Source organism: Sturnus vulgaris, chromosome 29 (genome assembly GCF_052056855.1).
Source record: "Sturnus vulgaris isolate bStuVul1 chromosome 29, bStuVul1.hap1, whole genome shotgun sequence".
NCBI classification, from domain to species: domain Eukaryota; kingdom Metazoa; phylum Chordata; class Aves; order Passeriformes; family Sturnidae; genus Sturnus; species Sturnus vulgaris.
Genome location: NC_142271.1, coordinates 6315654 through 6337648, shown reverse-complemented (window position 1 = coordinate 6337648; position 21995 = coordinate 6315654). Strand labels below are relative to the sequence as shown.

At 48.7% G+C, this 21995-nt stretch overlaps 1 protein-coding gene across 3 annotated transcripts; it reads right to left on the bottom strand.

The window, feature by feature from the left end:
- Window positions 1-544: 544 nt before the first annotated feature.
- CTTNBP2NL (CTTNBP2 N-terminal like) lies at window positions 545-21567 on the bottom strand. Of its 3 annotated transcripts, none has more exons than XM_088180534.1 (5): window positions 21537-21567; window positions 15516-15623; window positions 6785-7015; window positions 5095-5202; window positions 545-4381 (listed from the first exon to the last, which is right to left on the bottom strand). In XM_088180534.1, exons 2-5 carry the CDS (start codon window positions 15612-15614, stop codon window positions 2921-2923), a joined length of 1899 nt encoding a protein of 632 aa, XP_088036660.1. In that variant the 5' UTR covers window positions 15615-15623; window positions 21537-21567; the 3' UTR covers window positions 545-2920. The 3 variants fall into 3 exon arrangements, with proteins under 3 accessions (XP_088036660.1, XP_014748933.2, XP_088036661.1); XM_014893447.2 differs by lacking the exon at window positions 21537-21567 and adding an exon at window positions 20813-20846; XM_088180535.1 differs by lacking the exon at window positions 21537-21567 and adding an exon at window positions 20015-20129.
- Between the last annotated feature and the right edge of the window lie 428 nt (window positions 21568-21995).

Here is a 21995-nt window from a genome sequence, read left to right as displayed (position 1 = left end):
GAGCTCCCTGCACAGGGACAGGGAGGCACCCGGAGCAGCCCCAGCCCTCCAGGGCTGATGGTTCTGTGCATGGACAGGCTGCACCCCAACAAAGCAGCTTTTCCTGCAGCCAGGCCTGAATCCTGCCACACTCCTCGGCGGCACAGGGAATTCCCACGGGGCTGCATCCTGTGTGAGCCTTCAGCAGGGCCCTGGGAACCTCCCTCCCCAACCCCAAAGTGTCCTTTAATAGAAAGTGGCAAAGAGGAAAACTGTTTTTACTTAAAAATACCTAAAATCCAGAGCTGTCTGGAGCATCCAGAGTGTGCTGTGCCACCTGAAGCACAACTGCCCCAGGCACCTCCCAACTTCCAGCAGCTGCAGGTGGGTGGAGATGGAGCAGCAACATGCTCAGGATCCACTGCACCCCCAAGAAATTCACTTTCTTCTGACATTTCAGAGCTTCCATTAAAGCTCCAGGGTTCAGGTGGGCACAGATGCCAATTACCCCCGGCAAGATTGTTTCCAGCTGGGCAGCCCCAACCCCAAACACTTCCTTAAGCAATTTGCACATCTTAAAAATAAAATCCTTTATTGATAATATGAATGTTTAACATGTTTAATGCCATCAGCTATAAAAATGATTAAAGACTTCAGCTTGGTACATTTGGCTTTACAAATTTACAAGTGTTAATGAATTAATACTAGTGTTATGTGTTTTGCACTTCATTATACTCCATTAGCCAGTGACAAACTCTGCAACAATGTCTGCTTAGGACACATGTGAGTTAGAGAAGAAATATTTAGTTGCTTCCACACAGAATCTACATCAACAGTTAAATACTAACTCTAAATGTCTTACTGAATTAGTTGGATTCATTTTAATCCCTTGTGCTTAGTTTCTTTCAGAAGTTAGTCTACTAGCAAAAATACATTCTTCTGCATACCCCTTCCCATATTATATTTTAGAAGAAACAGTACTCAGTGCATTTCCTATTAGACTTCATCAGAGTATCTCTAGAGCTATTAATAAAGGGGATAATACCAGTCAGATTAATGTAAAAGCAAAGAAACTCATTAAAGCAGTGTATACAAAAGCCTCACTTTTCAATCAGAAGGGATACATGGGCCAAAATCCATCTGCCCATCCATTTTTACATTTACTCTCAGCAAGAGGAAAAAAAACCTGCTGTGGACACTTAGTTAAAAAAGTAATAAATGTGCTTGCAAAAGAGTCGCTGCCCATTTAGCTCCGGCTGCCTCCGTGCCCTGCACTGTTCCACTGCACTAGGAACAGCAGCCCTTAATACCACTGCCTGCAAGGTCTGTGCAAAGCTCGGAGCCTGCCCCAAGTGCAGCCACCCCAGAGCAGCTCCGAGGACGCTCTGTGCTCTGCTGCCCCCACGCCAAGGGATCCGTGCAATGGGACAGGAAAAGGGACACGGGAGAACAGAGGTGGCCCTGGCAGGGGAGCTCTGCTGCCCAGGGAAGGGCTCAGAGCTGCACCACACCGAGCAAGTCCCGTTTCTAAATTCAGGATCAGCTCACATGCAACACCCGAGATCATTAACCCAGCACTCCCAGCCTTGCCACCGACCTGTGCTGCTTGTCCTGCATTTCTCAGCACAGTGACTCACAAAACCACTGTGCTGTGCCCCTTGCTTTCCTTGCAGCAAACATTTCTGCACAGGAATCAGCTGCTTCTCCTGGGTACAAATACTTCTCCACAGACATAATCTGCCTCAAACTTGGGCAAATCCTCACTGAGGAATTTTTTAAAATCTCAAGTGGATTGCCATGTTTTCTTCATAGGAGGCAGAAGATCAAGAAGAGATCAGTATTTCCCTAATACTCTGCGTGTTTAGTGTGTATGTGTGTGACATACTTACACAGATCTACATGTTCAATTCCACAGCAGCAATGATTTGGTTCCACATTTGCAGCCAAGGAAAGCCAGCCATAGCTAGTGGGTAAAATCAGCTCAGTCAGATTTAACTGACAGAGACAAGGAACAAAATTATTGCTTTTGTTTGAAGTCAAAGATCCCATGCTACAGGTGTTGAAAATACCTGTATTGTATGGATGAGTTACTTTTTCAAGTAATACTGAGACCTTTGTCAAGTAACAGAAAGATCCTTTTCTCAGAAATTCTACACACAGCAGCGGAATGCTTGAAGAGTTTGACAATCCAGGTGATCCACCAGAAACCAGAGCTTAGGCATTTAAAGCACACAGGTATCTGGGCAGGAAAGCAGAAAGAACTATATGGACAAGGAATACTGACAGAGAAGTAATCTGGATGCTATCACAACTAAATTTTACCCCAAGAAACTCAATTGTGCTTCCCCACATAGCTGGGAGCTCTGTCCTGAAGGACATAGCCTGGCTGGCTGCACTGCTCTGGTGCTCACCTTGCAGAATTTGTAGCACATCTGCTAACTTATCTTAGCAAATGGAAAGAATTAAAAGGAAAACCAGTGTTGGTTTCAACATTCAGGACTCAGAAGAATTTGTTTCTGCAGCTAGATGTTCCCCTCCTCACCTTTTCCCGAGAATCACATTCATATTGCAGGCTTAGTTCAGGCACTTTTATAAAATGTTCATCTGGAGTAAAAAGTCTGCAAAAATTATTTCTGCATAATTTAAAAGCAGCATTTCAGTCCCATTAGAGGTTGATAGGTCCCACCAAGTGATTATGGTTGTTATCTCTAATGATTTGACTGCTGCCATGAGACATTTGGAGGCTACTGTATAGCTTAGTTAAGGTTTCTTCATAAACAAAAATATTTTCCTACCTATTAAAAAGAAAAAAAAAATATACTAAATGTTTTATACAGACAGAATCTGCTACTATGGAAATAAATAACATGGAGTGGAAAAACAGTGTCTTAGCTGCAGGGTAAGCTAAGCTGTGGAATGTCACATTCCCATTTTCTGGAGACTAGCTGCTGCTTGGCAGGAGGATCTCCAGGTCTTTGCCATTTGACACGACAGTGCTGTTGGAGCAGCCACTCGCCACGTCCATGGGGGCAGCCAGGGAGGAGGCCTGGGAGCTCTTGGGGAGAGCAGCAGGAGCAGCAGGTGACTGAGCCAGGCCGGGCTTCTTTGGAGGAATGGGTGGAGGGTTCCCTCTTTCTGCCCTAGGAATGGTCGGTGACTTAATTCCAGGAGACAAGGGGCTGAGAGGGCTGGAAACCTTGACAGGGCTGGGGGAGTGGCCGGGCTCGGCTCTGGGGCTGCCAGCACTGGCCAGGGTTCGGTAGTCCGTGCCAAAGGGGGAGCTGTTCGGGGACACGGGCTTGATGGGGCCCTGCTGGCTGGTGAACCTGGACAGCACCTGTGTGACCGTGTTCCGGGCCAGCTGCTTGGCAGCAGAGTTGTCTGCCAGGGTGGGGGACAGGTCCCGGGAGGGGGGGCTCTGCAGGCCACTGGCCTGGTGCTCCTGCTCTGCCTGGGACTGGAACTTGTGGCGAGCGGCGTGGAAGCGCTGGTTGATGCCCACCTGGTAGGAGGATTGGTAGCCAGGGCTGCCGGCCGGGGCTCCCACCAGGCGCTTGGTGAGCACTGGTGAGGAGCAGGGAGAAGGGGTGAGGGAGGAGGCAGCCGTGCTGCTGGGAGACAGGGACACCCCAGCAGCAGGGAGCTGGGACACCAGATGCACCGGGGACTCTGTTCTTACAGGAGAACTTCCATTCTCCACGGCATTTTCTGAGGCTGCAGCAGATTTCTCCCTGGGAACTTGGCTCTCTGCAGCATTTGTCTCCCCAGCCATCTGCACGTCTGTGTCACAGTGCCCGTTGGATTTTGCATAGGAATGAGCAGGTGTAGAGGGGCTGGCAAACACGGTGTGAACAGCTTTGCTGCTGCTGCTGGCTCGCTCTGCCTGCAGGCTCTCGGTCTGGCAGGACACAGACTTCACTGGGGGACTGTCAGTTGTCACCCCCCTGGATGTCACCGAGGGGCTGGGCTGCACAGGCCCCGAGGGACTGTGCTCCTGGCAAGAAGCCTCCAGCTCTTTCAGGGCTTTCTTCAGACATTCCACCTCTTCTTTGAGTGCTTTTGTACGGTTTTCTTCTCTGTTCAGCTTGGCTTTCAGCTGTTCTCTTTCAATGTCAAACTCTGAGAGCTGCTTTTCTACTTGTGCCTCCATCTGCAAACCCCGCTTCCTCTTGGCTGCCAGCTCCTCTTCCAGTTTACTCACCTTACTCCTCTCCTTTTCCAATTTCAAGCTCAGCTCTGCTGTCTTCTGGCCCTCTTCAGCTGCTTTGGCAGTGGCTTTCTTGCACTCCACAACAAGCATGGAAGACAATTGTTTGTGGCGTGCCCTTTCCTCCTCCAACTGGCTCGACAGCTTCTTCTGCTCTTTTTCAAACTTCTTCACTTGGGATTTTTCAAACTCCACCTGGAAGTGAAGAACAAAAAAAAGATTTTAAGGGTACCATAAAAACCTCCTGAAAGTAAATGAGGGGCAACACCCCAAAAGGGAACACGTTTACTGTGTATCTTGGAGAAATTACACAGTAAGAAATGACAATGGCTAAGAAAGTGGTTATTGCCCCAGAAATCTGCAAAACAGTCTGGAACAACTCAGCTTGCACACAGCACCAATTATTGCTTACTAGTAGTTTTATCCTGTATGAAATTCGATTTGCCTAGTGAGATACACAGCCAGTCTGCCATGCACTGATGGCACAAGCAAAGCTTCTTTCCACCTCATTTACTACTTTGTCAGTTTGCCTTTTAACGGCATTTAGGCTTTAAAATGCTGATGTGTTATGTATGCTTAACAAAGGCTACAGAGCCGGAGTAACAGAAAACAGTGGCTTAAATATTTATTAGCATCTCTGAACAACACCCCCAGGAGATCTTCCATGGCTTATTCTGAATTTTGAGTACTGCAGCGAGCTATCAATTGTAAGTGCAGCCCTGTTGTTCAGAACTCCTCAGATTTCATTGCCTGTGAACACCTTTTAGCACTGCTCAGCTACCAAAACACGCTGGGAAATGGAAGGCTGTTTTTCATGTCGGGATGCCAGAGGCTGGCAGTGCCTTACAGAGGGAGGCTCCTGCTCCCTCCACATCCCCTCCCAGCCCCGGGGGTGCTGTGGGTGGTACCTGCTGGGTGAGGCGCTCTCGTTCCTTCTCCAGCATGTAGGTGACATCGTCCCCCTCGGCCGTGTCCTGGGCGTGCCTCTGCCTCTCCTCCTCCAGGTCCAGGATCACCTGCCCAGAGCAGCAGCCAGGGACACATCAGTGACAGGGCCAGAGCCACCAGGGCAGCTCCACAGAGCCGGGGTCAGCTCAGCTCACAGCAAAGCAGCTCTGGGACACGTTCAGGGTGTGACATTATCACTCTGATAACACCCATCAAATTCTGTCTGTGGAATTCTTTAGGAAACCCTGACACTGGAGCTACGTTCATTTTATTATTAAATATCTGAACTGCACACTTTTCCCCCAGCCTGTGCCGTATCCTTGAGGCTCCTGTTGTGAATGGTGCCCTCACTCCAGCACGGCTGGGGCTGGGAGGGGTCTCTGGAGATCACCCAGCCCAAGCCCCTGGCCTGGAGCACAATGCACACACCAGTCCAGGAGGGTTCTGAATACTGGCAGGGAAGGAGAATGCACAGCCCCTCCACAGCCTGCTCCAGTGTTCTGTCACCCTCAAAGCACGTCAGTTTTTCCTCATATTCAGCTGGAAATTCCTGTATTGCAGTTTGTGCCTCTTGTCCCTTGAAGCTCAGAATTTCCTGGCAGGGCCATCAGAGGTGCTGCCTGCAGGAGACACAGGGCACCCAGAGCAGCACAGTCCCTGCTGGGCTCCAGCAGCAATTCCACACAATTCCCCCAGAGCCTTACAGGGACTCGAGGACTCCAGTGAAAAGTTTATTTTAAAGAACATTAATTTGTTCTTCCACTTAAGAACAAGATGAGCTCTTGAAGTGAAACTGCTTCCCATAAGGACCCAGTGAAGGAGCTCCTTCAGCTTTAACACTGAATTACATGAATAATTGAAATGCTATTAACTCAACAAAAAGCCAGAATACAAACTTCCCAAGAGGCTCTGCTGTATCTCATCACCAAAACTAAGCTCTCCCAACACATGCTCACCATGAATTTAGCAGCTCCTCAGTCTTCCTGGAATTTAAGCTCCCAAATACTGTTTAAATACCATCAAGTATACAGGAAGCTTTCACAGAAGTGGACAAGAAGAGGAAAAGGAAAATATCTGATTTTACTCTATGACTTAGTTGGATATTTGGCTGAAAAGTGAAGCACAGCCTTGTTCTAGTGACTTCAGTTTTTGTGGTAGTATGGTCTTCATTGGTGTCAATATACATTAAATGTATGTCTGAAGAATAATAGGTGCTTCATTAAAGAGGCCAAATGGCAAGAAAAACACTTTTGGTCACTCCACACCTCCTTAAGGGAAGCACAAGGAGGTGCCTTCCCCTGGAGCAGCTCTTCAATAACCACAGAGAACAAGTCCCGGGCAGAACAGTGACAGGTCTGCTGACAATTCCACCTTCCAGAACCCTTCTGTGCATTCTGGGAAGCCTTACACCTCCCAGCTGTAAGCTGGCTCCTTTCTGGAGTGTCCTAAAAAACATCTTGTGTATATTCCAAATTCTGGAATTAGAACTAATTAGCTCATCAGCTGCATCATGTGGAGTGAGAAGTTCAAACAAAGGTGCAAAGTCCTTTCAGTTCCCAAACCTCAGGGAACCTAAGTGTTTTTGCTGAAGTTAACATGTTATTAAAATGCAACTGTAACTTCTGCACATCTTAATTGAGGCAAACCCACCTTTCTGTGTCTGCTTTCTGCAGCAGCTAGTTGGGATAACATTCTTTCCTGCATATTCTTGCAGTGTTTCATCACCACTTTCAGGATAGATAAAGGATTGGAGCATACTGGCTGCTTTTCACCATGATTCCCCTCCTTCAGGGTCTCAAAATCTCTCTGCAAAGCCATCAGTGGGTCACTGATGTTGTATTTCCCATAGCGCTCCTCTATGAATGTGTCCCTGTGCTGGGCCTGCAACACAAAAACACATTTGCATTTTAATACACTGAAACCAGCTAAAGAAGACAGGCTTTGTAGTTAATATTCCTTTTCCCCAGTTTTCCATTTAAAGAGAATTTAACACAGTCTGATTCATATCCTGTTATCTGCTAGAAATAAAGGAAAAAAAGAAAAATCTTGCTTAAAAACACAGCATCTCCACAGTATTTTCAGTCTACAAACATCCTCATACCACAGCTACCTGCCAGGGCCATGACTTACATTCCACAGCTGTGTGAAAGGAAAGAAGGTTAGTACCAACTCTTGCTCAACAAAAGATTTAATCATTTATTGTCACATCAGTGAATGAAGCAGTTGTGTGGTTTCCTTGACTATGTCACCATCAAAGAATTTCATGTTGAGCAATTAAAGAGTTTCATTCTTGCAAGAGCCATAAATCTGTGAATTGTTAATAAAATCTTTAATGCTCTCATCCAGACTAAACAGAGTTTAGTTTCTCAAGAAGCAAGGCAGGAATGATGAGGTTTCCTTTGGTGCTTGTAAGAATTAGGACAGCTCACACGTACTAGGCTCTACATTTACAGCGTTTAATGGCTGGACTTGATGAGCTCAGAGGTCTCTTCCAGCCCCAGTTATTCCATGAATCAGCCATTCCAGTGGAAATCTGTTTGCTAGGATACCCATGGGCTTATCCTATTCAATGATGACTGTAAAGGTCTAAAACCAAAATGAAATCTCATAAACAGACAGATATGAAAATATTATCTGCATGTTTACCACGATAAGAAACCATATAAAACCAAATATTTATGCAACAAGGGACACAGGAGGAAAACCAGACCTAGACTCAAAGGAGCCCTCAGAGGTGTCTTGGCTCAAAGAAATATAATCACCGATTTCCAGTGAAATGTTCTGGGCTGAATGCTGAGCATTTGTGCAAAGCTGTGACACTGCTGTGACACTGCTGTGACACTGAGAGCACGAGCCCATGCCCAGCAGAGCTGCTGCACCTGCCAAGAAACAACAGCTGAGTGTGAGACTTCAGCTTGGCTCCTCTTGATTCCCATTGTCCTGGGAGGCCTGGCTCCCATGACAGCTCACACTTTTCTTTTCTGCAGTGTAAATCACTGCTCTGTTCTGCACTGGCACATCCTCAGTGAGAGCTCACACGGATGAGGATTTCCCTCTGCACCACTGAAATGCAGGAGTGCACCCCAGGACTTTAGCAAAGTGTGTTGCATTTAGACCAGGCTTTAGCACGTGTGACCCTAAATGTGCTTTTCCTGCCAGAGCACACACATGCTGTGTTTTTTTTTCCTTGAGCAACTGCTCCAATCACAGTGTGCTGTCTGCACCTTCTCAGGTGTGCCTCACCTGCTGCTCCCGGCTGGGAGGGCACAGAGCAGACTCCCCAAGCCAAGGCAGGCACAGCAGCTCTGGCCAGCAGCCCCACACAGCCCCAGGCCTGGGATGCTGCTCTGGCCCCCAGCTGAACGAAGCTCCCTGCTCTGGGGGCAGAGCCAGCCCTGCCAGCCCCGCTGGGCCCCTCCCGAAAGCCTTCCAGGGAACGGCAATGCCAGACTGTCACCATTCCCCGGGGGACTGCACAAGGACAGCACTGAGGCAGCAAAGACTGAGCCTGGCTCAGATGAAAAGACAGCTCAGAGGCCAGCACTTCTTGGAATGGCTCTTTTGGGATGTCCCAGTAGCCAAACCAGCAATGCTCCCTCAAGAGCAGGAGTCACAGAATCGTGGAACATCCCCACACAGCAGGGCCAGAGCCACACTGGAACAGAGAGAGTTAAATAATAAAACTTGGCTTTACTCAAAGAGCTGATGAGATTTGCTGCTCCCACCTGCATTCTGAAACGCAGCCATGTGATTAACATGAAATAAACTAAGAAAATTGATTTTTGCTCTTAAAAGGAAAACTGTATGCGCTACCTTGACAAGAGGCATAAAAATCCCAACCCAAAATATCTTCTCCATGACCAAATTAGAGACATCTGTCCTGTGATTCCAGTTTGGAGCTGGATTTTAACCCTGCAGTAAACAAACACAGAGGAACAGCACACACAGATACTCCTCCCTCTCTATCAGCAATATCCATCAGGAACCGTGGATACCTTTGATCAGAGCTTCAGATATTGTTCTAGCTTTACACAATAATAGAAAGGAGAGGAAGGAAAAGATCAGCCCCGGATAATGGGGCAGCCCTGGTTTAATGAATCACAGGAAAAACTACAGGTTTGGTTTTTTTCGGAACAGGGAATCTTCTGTTTTTCTGAAGTATTTATAAAAATGACTCAATGAAAACTCCATGTAAGTGTGGAGGGAATTTCTAAGTGACTCAAGCATTAATAAGTCTGTAAATGTGAACTGGGATCTCCATCCAGCTGGCCTTGCTGCTTTGACAGACGAGTTAAATCCCAGCTCATCCCAGTGCTGGCCATCCAACACAAACTTGGGAGAGACCCTTCAGGAGGGACCAGGGCTTCAACTGTGCAAACAAACCTTGCCCTCACTGCTGGGCAAGTGCTGCCAAATAAGAGCTGCACAAACGGAGGTGGAGGTGACTTTTCAATACTGAAGGTGTGACAAAAGCCATGTTTTCCTCTGCTCCTCACAGCACTGGGCTCTGAATGCTGAATTCAGTGGGGTGGTTTATTTCCTGTTTGGGAAAGAACAAGAAGTTCTTCCTTGCTACTTTGAGCAATTAAGTATTTTCCTGAACTAGCCTGACAAACAGATGAGACTATCATAACATTAAGAGCTTTCTCAAGTCCAGCTATTCTTTAGTAGCCAGCAGAACATAAACATTTAATTAAAGTTGTCTAGACTAGGAAAAGTTTTAACCAGGTCATTTACAAAAACAAACCCAGTGCTTTGGTACTGGGGCTTGCACTGTGCACCTGGAAATGCAGGCAGGGAATTTCCAGGCTGTGACACCTCTGTCCCACAGAGCAGCTCCTGGAGAAGGAAGCACAGGGCCACAACTCCAGGTTATTTCCCACAGACGTGGCAGTGCCCCAGAGTGACTCCTGCCATGGCTTGTGCCATGAGACAGCTCTGCAGCTCAACTCCTCTGTCACTGGAGGTCACATCCAAACATCTTCAACACTGCTGATTTTTCCTGTCTGAACTGGGTTCTACCTTAAATGCAGTTGTTGTTCAGCTTTCAGAACAGAAGGAACTTGATGAGGGAAGAGGAACACTCTATTGGTGAGCTCAAAGTGAAAAAAAAAAAAAAAATCAACCTACATCTCAGACCCAGCAAAGAAAACACAAACCCACAGAAAATCAAGCTTAAATAAAAAGGAAATAAGGAGTGGAAAATTTCATCTGACCACCAGAGGTGACATACATACATCAGCAATGGTGCTTTGAAAGAAGATGCAATTCTGTGCAATTCCATCTTCTAATGCACTACCTCCACCTCTGTCATCTCAAACATGGAAAACTGGGAATTTCCCACCAAAATACTCAAATGCCAGAAGCAACTCAATGGATTATTCAGCAATTTTAAAGACTATTAAACTGACCTCTCCCAACAAGAAATGAAGATAATATATAATCTTGGGGTCCTTTTAAAAACAAGAAGGAATTATACACGTGACCTACCCTTCAAAATAAAATTCCAGAAGAGTGGAAAAATTAGGCACAAGCAGAGAGAGTTCCATGTGAAACTGGCTGGCTTTGAGCTCAAGTTTGGGTAATGGACCACTGCTAGTCTGTTTGGGAAGAGATAATTCTGATTTTATGGGGCAGAAGCAATATCTGACCCAACTGAGATGTTTCCTGTGCAGGCAGGCAAAGCAGAGGCTTTGCTTTGTTAGGAAAAAGTTACTGTTTCCTCTTGGGATTTCTAGGCTGTTTTGGGATGAATGTTTCCCATAGACTATTTCTGTATTTTTTTGAAATAAAATATTTCCTTCTCCTGAAACCTTGTTTATGTGACAGAATATTCTCTCTCTCTTCAGTAATCTTTACAACTTGTTTTACTGGAACATCAAACAGGGAATTTCCAAGACTTATTTCAAGCGTTTTTTGGACATCAAGTAGAGCATTTCTCTTCCCTGTAATTTCAGAGTTCAGGTTTTAACCTTCAGTACAAGACAAACACACTCTTAATTAACTACAGCTACTGAGTTTGCAGTTCTCCAGTAATAATTTGCACAGAAGTTCCTCCTTCATGTAGCAGAGAGTGGAATAAGCTTTAAATAGCTCCTTACTGCCTTGAACTTCCTTATTAGCTTCTCTCCCCAGAGACAGAAGTTGGGAATAAAGACAGGCTGAGGTCACAGCAAGCACCGAGGGAAGGGAAATGGGGGTGGGGACCACTTGCTTTGCCCAAAAATAAAAGCCAGGATGCTGGAGTGGGATTTCCAGGGTAGCAGCAGCTCCAGCTCTGCAGCAATGCCAGGCACAGAGGCACCCAGCAAATTGTCCAAAAGCAGCATCTGCCCTAATTGCCATCATTAGATCAAGTGAGCAGACCTGACAAACGAGAGCTGCCCCCATCTGCCCAGCCAGCCCTGGTACCAGCTCTGGGAGGCACAGCAACATTTCTCAGGAAATGTCAAGCAGCAGCACAGAACTGCAGCCTCTGTCCCCGGGCAGTGCTGGCCCCCGGCAGCCCGGCTGCTGCTCCAGGACTGTGGTCCCAAAACCAGGGAACCCAAAACCAGGGAACCCAAAACCAGGGAACCCAGCAGCAGCCAGAAACCCCCAGCATGGCAATCAGCCCCACACCTCCTGCTCCTCTCAGCACACACCTGGGCTGGGAAGGTGAGGAGAGGCAGCTTGTGAGATATGGCAAACCTTGCTGCTTCAAGCAAGAAATAAACAAAACATTCCCCAGGCTTGCAAGAAAAGCTGCAAGGAATGGCTGCATTCCAGCAGGGCAGCACCCACGGGAACACTGCTCCATGCAAGCTGCTTGCACCAGCCCAGTCTGCCCCATCTGTGAAAGACTGAACAGCACGAAGGTTTTCTATTACTGAACTTTTTATTTAAACAAGAGGTAGACTTCAGTTTTTGAAACTGCACTGTAAACCTGATTTTTAAACCCACTAACAAACAGCACCAAGGTTTGCATTAATGTTGCCTTAGAGTGAATCACTGAACTCAGAAGCAGAGATGAATACCAGCTCCCAGTCATTAACACAAAATAGTTTCTATTCCAGGGTAAATTGCCTGAGGCCTTATTAACATAAAAGAATAAGCCAGAAAGCTGTTTCCTGTTTTCTAAAAGTAAACAGAACTTCAGTTCTAATGTATGGAAAACTCTCTTTAAAGGAAGAGGGGGAGGGAACACAGTGCTCTAACACAGCAATAGCGATCCATTTAAATGTGGAATTGTTTCCAGTCGTGGTGGGCTATTGCAGAAGGCAAACCTGTGGCTCATGCAACCCTTCCTACACAGCAATAAGGACTGAGAGTCTAACTCTCAGATTATGCAACTCTCTGACAGCATCTGGGTTTTTTGGATGATATAAACACAATTATAACTACAGGAAAAGGAGCACAATAAGAAGTGGGGCTTAAAATCTGTTCCAAGGAGAACACTGAGATTTATGTAATGGACAGGAAGCTACTTTCAGGCAAACAAGTAAAACAAAAAAAATTTTTTTTTTTCAAAGAGGTTTTAAAACAGAGGAAGCAAACTGAAGCACTGGGAAAGAATATTTTGAATACAGTCAGCTTGTCAGACAGCAAGGAGGAAAGAGTGAAGATCTCGGGAGAGGGGGTGAAGAGAGGGAGAAAAGAGAAGCGAGATCAACAAGCAGGGCCTGAGCCTGGCTCAGCTCGATTCTGACACAGAGAGAAACGGGGCCAGTGCCAGGCAACAAGTGCCTGATACCAGCAGGGAGAAGAAAACTATTTTAAGCTTTGTCATCTGCACACATGGATTCTCTCTGCTAAATGCCAGATGCAAAATGTTTGTCTCTAAGCGTGCAGGAATATCAATTATTGCAGACTGTACTAGGTCAGATGACATGTTTACAAATTAAGGAACTCTTCCTCTGCAAGTGCCTGTCCTTTCCTATAATGTACCAAAGGATTTGACACAAACATCCAGAGCTCAGAATAATTTAAATCTGAAACAGGAGTAAAATTAACCCATGAAGGGAAATGTGGCTTTGTTACTATGGGGAAACAAACAGGCAGATAAAAGTCAGATTTCCAACCACTGACATCTACGTGTTCGACAGAACTGCTGGAGAAAATCACTGCTGTGGTTTAGGATTATGCAATCCCCTAAGAAAGTTCAGAGGACTGAACTCCACCTGCTCCCAACATATACCCACATTTAACATAAAACCATGACTGCTCCAAGGAAATGCAGCTGCTGAGGCAGGACACACTGTCCCCAGGAGCCAGGGAGCAGTGAGCCCAGGTCACACAGCTCCTTCCCCCAGCCCTGGGTGTCCCAACTCCTCTCCGTGAAATCACAGCTCCATTTGTCCAATGTATGCAAGTGCAAATCTTTAATTCAGTCTTAGAAGCTGTTTTTTCTTCAGGGCAGCACTTTTATGCATCAAAACGTGAGTAAACAGATTAGCAAGGTTTCCTTTAATTAGTCACACACAAAGTCTTTCAGCCAGTGAGGCATGGTAAAGCTGTTACCACAGTTACTATCAGCAAACAAGGAGAAAAACAGAGTAAGGCCAGAACTTCTCTAGCTGTACACTCCAAATAAATGGACAAAGCGAAGCTGGAAGCTCTCTGCTGCTGAAGCCTTGCCCAGCCCCCAGCTGAAGCAGTTCCCTGACTTTTCCTGCCATGGAAAGGGCAGCAGAGCTGCTGCCAGCAGGAAGGCAGCCTGGGCTGCAGCACCTCTGAGGACGAGCTTTGGGACCCAAGAGCAGCAGAGACCCAGAGCATCCCCCAGTGCTGCAGGCACAGGACACACTCCAGGGGGACAGCTCTTCCCTGAGGTCACTCTCAAAGAGCCAGACCGGCTTTGAAGCTTTCACTGCCCTTTCCCACCAGCTCCAGCTTTCCTCACAATCCCAACAGCACATCCCTGCCAGAGGAACACAGCCCTAACCTTTGATTAGCTCAGTATTTTATACTCCATAATTACCAAGCATAGGTTACAATTTCATTTAATTTCTTCTCGGTTACGAGTGCTTGACAAATCATGTCAAAGGGTATTCTTACTGTATTAATCTCCTCACACAAGAGGGAACTGCAGGTTAAATTTCAACAGGAAAGATAATTGCTTTCAATACTGGAAGGTAGGCAATAAAGAGCCTCTGGAATGGAGCTGCTACATTTCTTCCCATTGGTCTCACTGCACACATTTCACACTGAAATACTGAAGGGAGGCTTCTTTTGGTAACACATTCTGACACACACAGTGAAAAAACTCATCTCAGGACAGAGCAGAAACTTCTGTTTCAAAACAGAAAACAAACCTTCCACCAGATCGATAGTTTTGAGAGGGTAACAATATTCCTCCAAATCTAAATACAAAAGCAACTAAAACAAACATGAGCATCTCCTGTTCTGGAGAAGGATATGCCTCACTCCCCTAAAAGATGCTTGGAATCGAGCTGGAGAAGCTTTTGCTGGGAAAGCAAGCCCCTGCAGCTCTCAGGCCTGCCATTCTCTGTTGAAATAGCTGCAAGTTTATACACTATGAGCAGTGACAGGTCAGCTTGAAAAAGCCTCTAAGATTCAACTCTGCCACAACTAATTTCTTCCAAAATTGACCCCTGCCATCATTTATACCACTGCGTTTTTGACTTCACTGAGGCCGAGTGCCAACCAGGCATCCTTCAAAGAGCAGCAGAATTACACACAGACAATGTCTTTTCTGGAATAATGTCCAGGCTCAGCATTAACCCAGCAGCAGGCCCTGACCCAGAGCTCACTGCACAGCAGCCACTTTTCCTGCACTGCAAGGAGAGGCTCCAGCACCACCCCTGCCTTGTCCCATCCCAGGCTCCCACAGCACCACGACCTCAGCTGCACTGACAGCGATTGAATCTGGCTTTTTGGAGCAGTTTTAGCTGGCATCTGCCTCACTGGAAGGTTACACTAATGCTCGTGCCAGCAAAGGGAAAGAACAAGAGCTGAGCACTCAGCTCCCAGCAGTGCCAGCTTATGGTGGCTTAGCCAACACAAAGCCACGGATGCTTTTGACTTAGTGTGACCTTATTGTCACTGAAAGACTAATCTGTGATCCCTCTTGGAGAGAAGAGTCTCTGCTTTAAGCAGCCCTCCTTGCTAAAGGAGGAAAGAACCTACACGGGAATTCTGGTAGACCTTTGGCAGAGCAGGAACACAGGGTTCTTTATCAGAAAGGATGAGAACACACACACAACACTGCACTTCAATACCAACACACTTCTTGTAGTCAGCTTCCAACAGTGAATTCCGAGACCAAAATTATACACAGCATTTATTATGTAATCCTGCTGGTATTAAAATGGGATTGTCTGCAGAACTCACAGCAGTACTGTTGTCATGTTTGTTTCTTATCCTGGTACTTAAAACCTACCTTTAAAGCCTCTATGACAAGATCTCTTGCTTCTAATTCTCCCTCAAGAATGCTAAACAGCGTCAGTAGTTCTGGTTTGCTGAGTTTTTCCAGATTCATCCTGAAAACCTGAAAAATAATGAAGCCTAGTTTAGTAGGTATTTCTTTGAACATTGAGATCAGTATTTGAAGCTATGATGTATAATCTCCATTTGACTTCAGATTCCAGTTTTTTTGACTGCAAATTGCCCTGAGGGGGGATAATTTTCTCCCCATCTTCCAGGACCAGCTGTAGAAGATGCATTTGTTACCTTCTCCCAAGGGACAGGAACATATGCACACCCACATGGTGCTGGTGGAATGTGCAGCCTAACAGGACTGGACAATATTCACCAAGCAGCAGCCAAAGTTAACAGGAGAAGGGAAAAACAAGGATATTTAAAAGTCATATTGATTACACATCTGCCTCACACAGCTGCAAACATCACTGAGAGCTGGGATGAATGAAGGCCAGACTGGGCCACCCACAGGAGCTCAGCAGTGCTGGGATACAATTCCTGGGAATGCCATTATCCACCCTGATGGAACAGGCCCAAACCACTCCACAACAATCAATGCCACTGAAAAGACACACTTCATTACTATTCTTTCAAACTGTTTCAGTATCAGCATCATTTATTAAATACAATTTTACTGCCTACATAAGAGATCCATCATCTGAACTGCACATAAAGAAGCTTTATATTCCCTTGCATCTTTGCTGAGGCACTCAACACTGTCCAGCAATAAGCCTTTTTATTACACAATGTAAATAAACGTGTTAAAAATGGAAATAATTTCAGACTAAAGCCTTGTCTCTGATGCAAATACACCCACTGATACAGTCTTGTGCTTTGCACAACCATCAAATACACTTTCCAGAGTCCAAGTCATGTCCATCTTTCTCCACACTTTGTGTCAAGCAGAAAATGCTACAGCACAAAGAAGCTACTCAGAGATATCCAACTCCAGTGGCAAGTGATAAAGAGTTAAATTAGCCCCTACTGGGGAAGTGTAGCCAGCTACAACATTCAGCTAAGTCTAGTCTGTCTGAAGTCACTGCTCCTTTACAACTGATTTGCATAACTGTGCCTTGGAGAGTTAAACACAAAAGCAAGTTCTGTCTTGTTTGTGCCAAGCAATTTTCCAGTCACTGGGAACAGAAAGTTCTGTAGTCCTCATGCAGCCAGAGAAATCAGAAATCTACTGTGTGCCCCTGTGCTAGGCAGGGAAGTGTGTCATCACTCACTGCCATTCCTGCCTCACACGGTGTTTCCCATGAAATTCCATAAAGCTGAACGTTTCTCACAGGCTGTCCTGGCTCACCCTCCTGCTGCCATGGCTGCTCAAGGAAACACCCGTGGAGGTGACCACACCTGGCTGCTCCAAAGCCAAACTGAACTGGACACCACAGACCTGTCAGCACCTTAGAAAAACGGGAGGAGAGGGCAACAGAAGCAGCAAAGAAATGCTAAAGCATGAAGGAGTAGCCACACAGTGAGAAAAGACACAGCCTGGTTCTAGTCTTTGGTATTTGACGTTTGTGTTGATGCTTATGTCAAAGCTGCAGCATCTCCCTGGGCAGCCTTCACACGTGGAATATCCAAACATCTGCTTAGGAAATGCACGGCTTGATTCCAAAACCATCTCAGTCCTTCCTCAGACTAAATGTACAGGTTCTAAGACTGGATCAATACCAATGGGAAACAACTTTTATTGCCAGATACTCACCAAATTACAGTAGTGTTGGGGCATTATAAACCAGAATGAAAAAGGAGAAGCTTCCTTGGAGATCTTAGAACAAGGACTATCATATATTTCTGTTACCCCAGTGTTGAACATGGACTTTCAACATGACTGCACCCATGCTTTTCCCTCAAAAAGAGATGAAGTGCAAATGTGCAGCTGCATCTCCCCAAGAGCTCAGCCTCATAGCAAGGACAGCTACCAGCTGCAGTTTGGGGTTTTAAAGCTATTAGTCAGGGCAGCAATAATTTCTACTCTATGTTCTAACTACTCCCATTGTGACTGGCACTTCCCAGTGCTACAGGAATAAGCCATGCTATTCTTACCATGCCTCTGTAGTCTTTAATGAGCTTAATAACAAACAAGCCCTGTCCTAAAATATGCAGGTAAAATACTAAAGAGAAATAAAGAGCAGGAGCCAGTTTGCACAGCAATCATTTATCCAACAACAAGAGGTAACATTAAAGGTACAGAAGTGGTTACAGCCTCAGCTTCCTCTTGTGCAAGCTGTGCAAGAGAAGATCTCCACCTGCTTTGTTTGCATCAGTTACTCCACACTGCTGAGGGAACAGCCTGGGAGCAGATGCAACAAATGAAGTCACTGCTCTAAAAACCCCACCAAAAGGTACCTGTATTCTCCAGTGATCTGCAGGGAACTTTCAGAGCACCCCAGGCAGATGTCAGTCATGCTGAATGGATCACAATCCCAAGTGCCTTTAAGGGGCACTCTGCACTTGGGAGCTGAAAACTGGGGGGAGGGAAAAGCCCTATTCATTTGATGTTATTATTTTATAGGAAGAAGAAGCATCTCTGGATCAAAGAGCCAATCAGCATGTATTTGAGCTCCTTTCCCCCTATCCAAATCTAAATCGAAATCCATTCCCAGCCCTCCAGGCTCCTGAGATGACCTTTCCAAGGCTGCTTTCAAGCTACACATCCCTATGCCTTCCCTCATCCCACTTCCTATCAAAAGATCACGCCAACTCTAATAAATTATCCAGTTCTCCCCTTGCAAACAGTCCCACTCTACCAAAGGGATCTGGGCACTTCACCTGGGGAACCTGACCCTCTATTTCCAAACCTTTAACCAAGAGACAGCTTCCCAGCATCAGAAATAAGATCCAACAATTCCCAGACCACGTTACCCCTTCACATCCAGGGAATTACACTGAGTGCACTCACACAGATCAAAACCACAAAGACCTTGTTGTTTAGTCTGATGATATAAATATTTTCCCTGAGTCTGAGATACACCACCATTTTTGGACAATAAACCAGAGTTTAGAGCATAAACAGAGATATTCACTTTGTGCTTGCCTAAAGGTGAGCGTCCCTTCAGCTGTGGCCACTGCAGTGTCCTCGACAGACCCACAGCCACCCTCCAGGGAGATAAAGCTTTTCCAAGAAAGTTATTCCCCACTATTTCACTGGAAAGAGCCATCAAGAGCAGTCTGAGTGTAGGTCCCAGCATGCAGGGAGTTATCTTTGGCATGTGCCACTTGAGGAACACAAGAGACAAGCTGGCAGCCCTGGCAGCTCCTCACGGCCGGGTGGTTGTGAACCCATGCCAGGCTGCATTTCAGGGCTCTCACACACACAGGGGCACGAAGTGACAGAGAGAGAGCTGCCAGCAGGGCACAGCCTCACACAGCAGGCACTGCCTGCATCACCCAGGGCTGCCTGACTGCATCACCCAGGACTGCCTGCATCACCCAGGGCTGCCTGACTGCTTCACCCAGGGCTGCCTGACTGCATCACCCAGGGCTGCCTGCCTGCATCACCCAGGGCTGCCTGACTGCATCACCCAGGACTGCCTGACTGCTTCACCCAGGACTGCCTGACTGCTTCACCCAGGACTGCCTGCATCACCCAGGGCTGCCTGACTGCATCACCCAGGGCTGCCTGACTGCTTCACCCAGGACTGCCTGACTGCTTCACCCAGGACTGCCTGCATCACCCAGGGCTGCCTGACTGCTTCACCCAGGGCTGCCTGACTGCTTCACCCAGGGCTGCCTGACTGCTTCACCCAGGGCTGCCTGACTGCATCACCCAGGGCTGCCTGACTGCTTCACCCAGGGCTGCCTGACTGCATCACCCAGGGCTGCCTGACTGCTTCACCCAGGACTGCCTGCCTGCATCACCCAGGCACCGACTGCAGCAGGAACCAGAGTCCAGCAGCCCGGGCCACGGCGAGGGCCGCTTGGCAACAGGGAACTGCCAAATCCTCTGCGAGCCCTCAGCTCAAAACTCTTCTGTCTTCTGCTTTTTAAAAAACATCATGAAGAACAAAGCTATGTTGTTCCTTCTTCCTCTGGAAAAGGGTATTTCCTAAACCTACACCAATACAACAATGCCACAGTGTCAATAATCCTGAATCAGCTTAATTGTCTTTCCTGTGTTCCTGAAGAGGAACTGATATTTTCCAGGAGCCAGCACGGGCAGCCATGCAGTCGCATTCATGGGAGAACTAAATGACCAGTTTGAGAAGTCCTGATAGACAAGTTCCCAAAACTGCTTCTGCATGTATCGGGTGGTGTTTGAGTTGCTCCGATAATTACATATGTTTATGTAATGAAAAAAGCTAACATAGACTTAATAACTGTGTGTGTATCCACAATGCTACCTAGCACTGCATCAGAACTAGGTTAAAATGAGAAGTGTTTATATTTCCTTCACCTTTGTATCTCAGCCCTAAAGGAGAAAGGGCATTACCCACAAAAAAGCCCCATCCTCACCCCATTCGTTTTTGAAGCAATACTCAGAAGGAAGCAAATTAGAAGAATTTGGAGCGTGGATTTTGTGTGGGTCCTTGCAGCAACTGGAGCTTCCTGAGAGAGAACTGAAACCATCGCGGGCTGCTCTGACCTTCACCCCCGGCCCCCCTGCCACCCGATCGCTGCTGGCCCGGCCGGGCACGGGCGAGCCCCGCGGGTCAGCCCGGGACAGCGGGGCTGCTGCAGCGCCAGCGGCACGGCCGGGGCTGCGGGGACCGGCCCCGGCACCGCCCGGCACCGGCACCGCCCGGCACCGGCACCGGGGAAGGGCTGGCAGGGGCCGGGCTCGGCGGCTCCCGCGCTGCACCGGCCCGGTACAAGCGCGGCGAACAAAGGGGAACGCCGCAGCGGAGCCTGCGGGGAAGGCAGGCGGGAGAGCGGAGCGACACCCGGCCCGGCTCCATCGTCCCTCGGTCCGCCGGGCCCGGCTGGACCGGGCAGCGACGCCCAGATCCCGGTAACGCCCCCCAGCCTCCGCGCCCGCCGGCACCGCCCCCCGATCTCGCCGTTCCCCCCCGGTACCACCCCCGCCGCTTGCGGCCGCCCTAGTCCCGACTGCAGCCGCCCCCGCCCGCAGCGGGGCTCGGCCCCGCCGCCGCCGCCGCCGCCCCTCTCAGCCCCCGCGGGCCGGGCCGCCCTGCACCTGCCTCTGCCCGCCCGCAGGGGCAGCGCCGCGCCAGGACGGGCCGGAGCCGCCGGGCGGGAGGGAGCCGAGAGTGGGACCGGGACCAGGACCCGCGCCCGCCCCACTACACCGACCTGCCCGGCCCCGCGCCGCCGCCGCCGCCGCCGCCGCCGCCGCCGCCGCCGCTCCGCTCCCCATCGGCCGTCCCGCCCCGCCCCGCCCCGCCCGCTGACCGACGGCGCGCCCACCAATCAGCGCAGCCGCCGCCGCGGGCGCGGGCCAATCCGCAGCGGGGAGGGCGGGGCGGGGGCGGGCACAGCCAATGAGGCGGCGCGGGGGGCGGGGCCGCGGCTGAAAATCCCTTTTGTTCGCGGCGGAGCGAGCGGGCGGCCGTGATTGGCGCGTCACTTCCGGCGGGGCGGGGCCGAGGCACCGCCCGCGCCACCGCCCCCGGGCCGTGGTTGTGTCCGGGAGGGTCCGGTGTTGGTGCCGGTGCTGGTGCCGGTGCTGATCCCGATCCCAGCCGCAGGGAGGGCTGTGTGAACCCCAGGCAGGGGCCAGGACCGGGGCTGTGCCTCCGCCCGGCTCGGGCCCGGTGAATGCTCGGGGTGCGCGCGGCAGAGCGGTGCCCTCAGAGCTGTTCTGAGCCCTGGCCCTTCGCGGTTCCGGGACAGTTCCTCTCCCCTGACAGCTCCAGGCCCTGCTCCCTTCATGGCACCTGAACGTGGCCTTGCTCTCGGCACTGATGGTTTGCCCGAGGGTGTTCACAATATCTCTGTTTGTGCAGCAGCTCTAACAGCGCTGCTCTGTGGCGTGACACACCTGGGCACTGCCTGCCTCACCTGGGCGCTGACTCACCTGGGCACAGCCCTCACTGCCGGGCACAACTTCCCTCTGAGGAGCTTTTGCAAGGACCAAGCAGCTCTTCTGGGTGGAGGTGCTGTGTAAAAATCAGCGTTTGGATTTCTTTGCGGAGATGCTGCTGGAGGCGATGCTGCCCGTGGGTGCCTCAGCCATGGGGTCACTGCTGAGGGCAGCAGGTGTTTTTCTGCTTACCCAGCACTCTGCTAAGCCGGCGGGCCAGCAGGAATGGGAGCGAAGCCTTCCTGTGCAGAACACGGCCAATGGTTTCCATGAGATGTGCTTGCCATTGCGAACACGCTCATTCTAGAGAGATTAAAAGTGCTTTTAATGGCTTTCCCCGCTATTGAGAGCACCTTAAACTGCACCAGAAGAGGTTTAGGTTGAACATTAGGAAGAAATTCTTCACAGAAAGGGTGATTACTCATTGGAATTGGCCAAGGGACGTGGTGAATC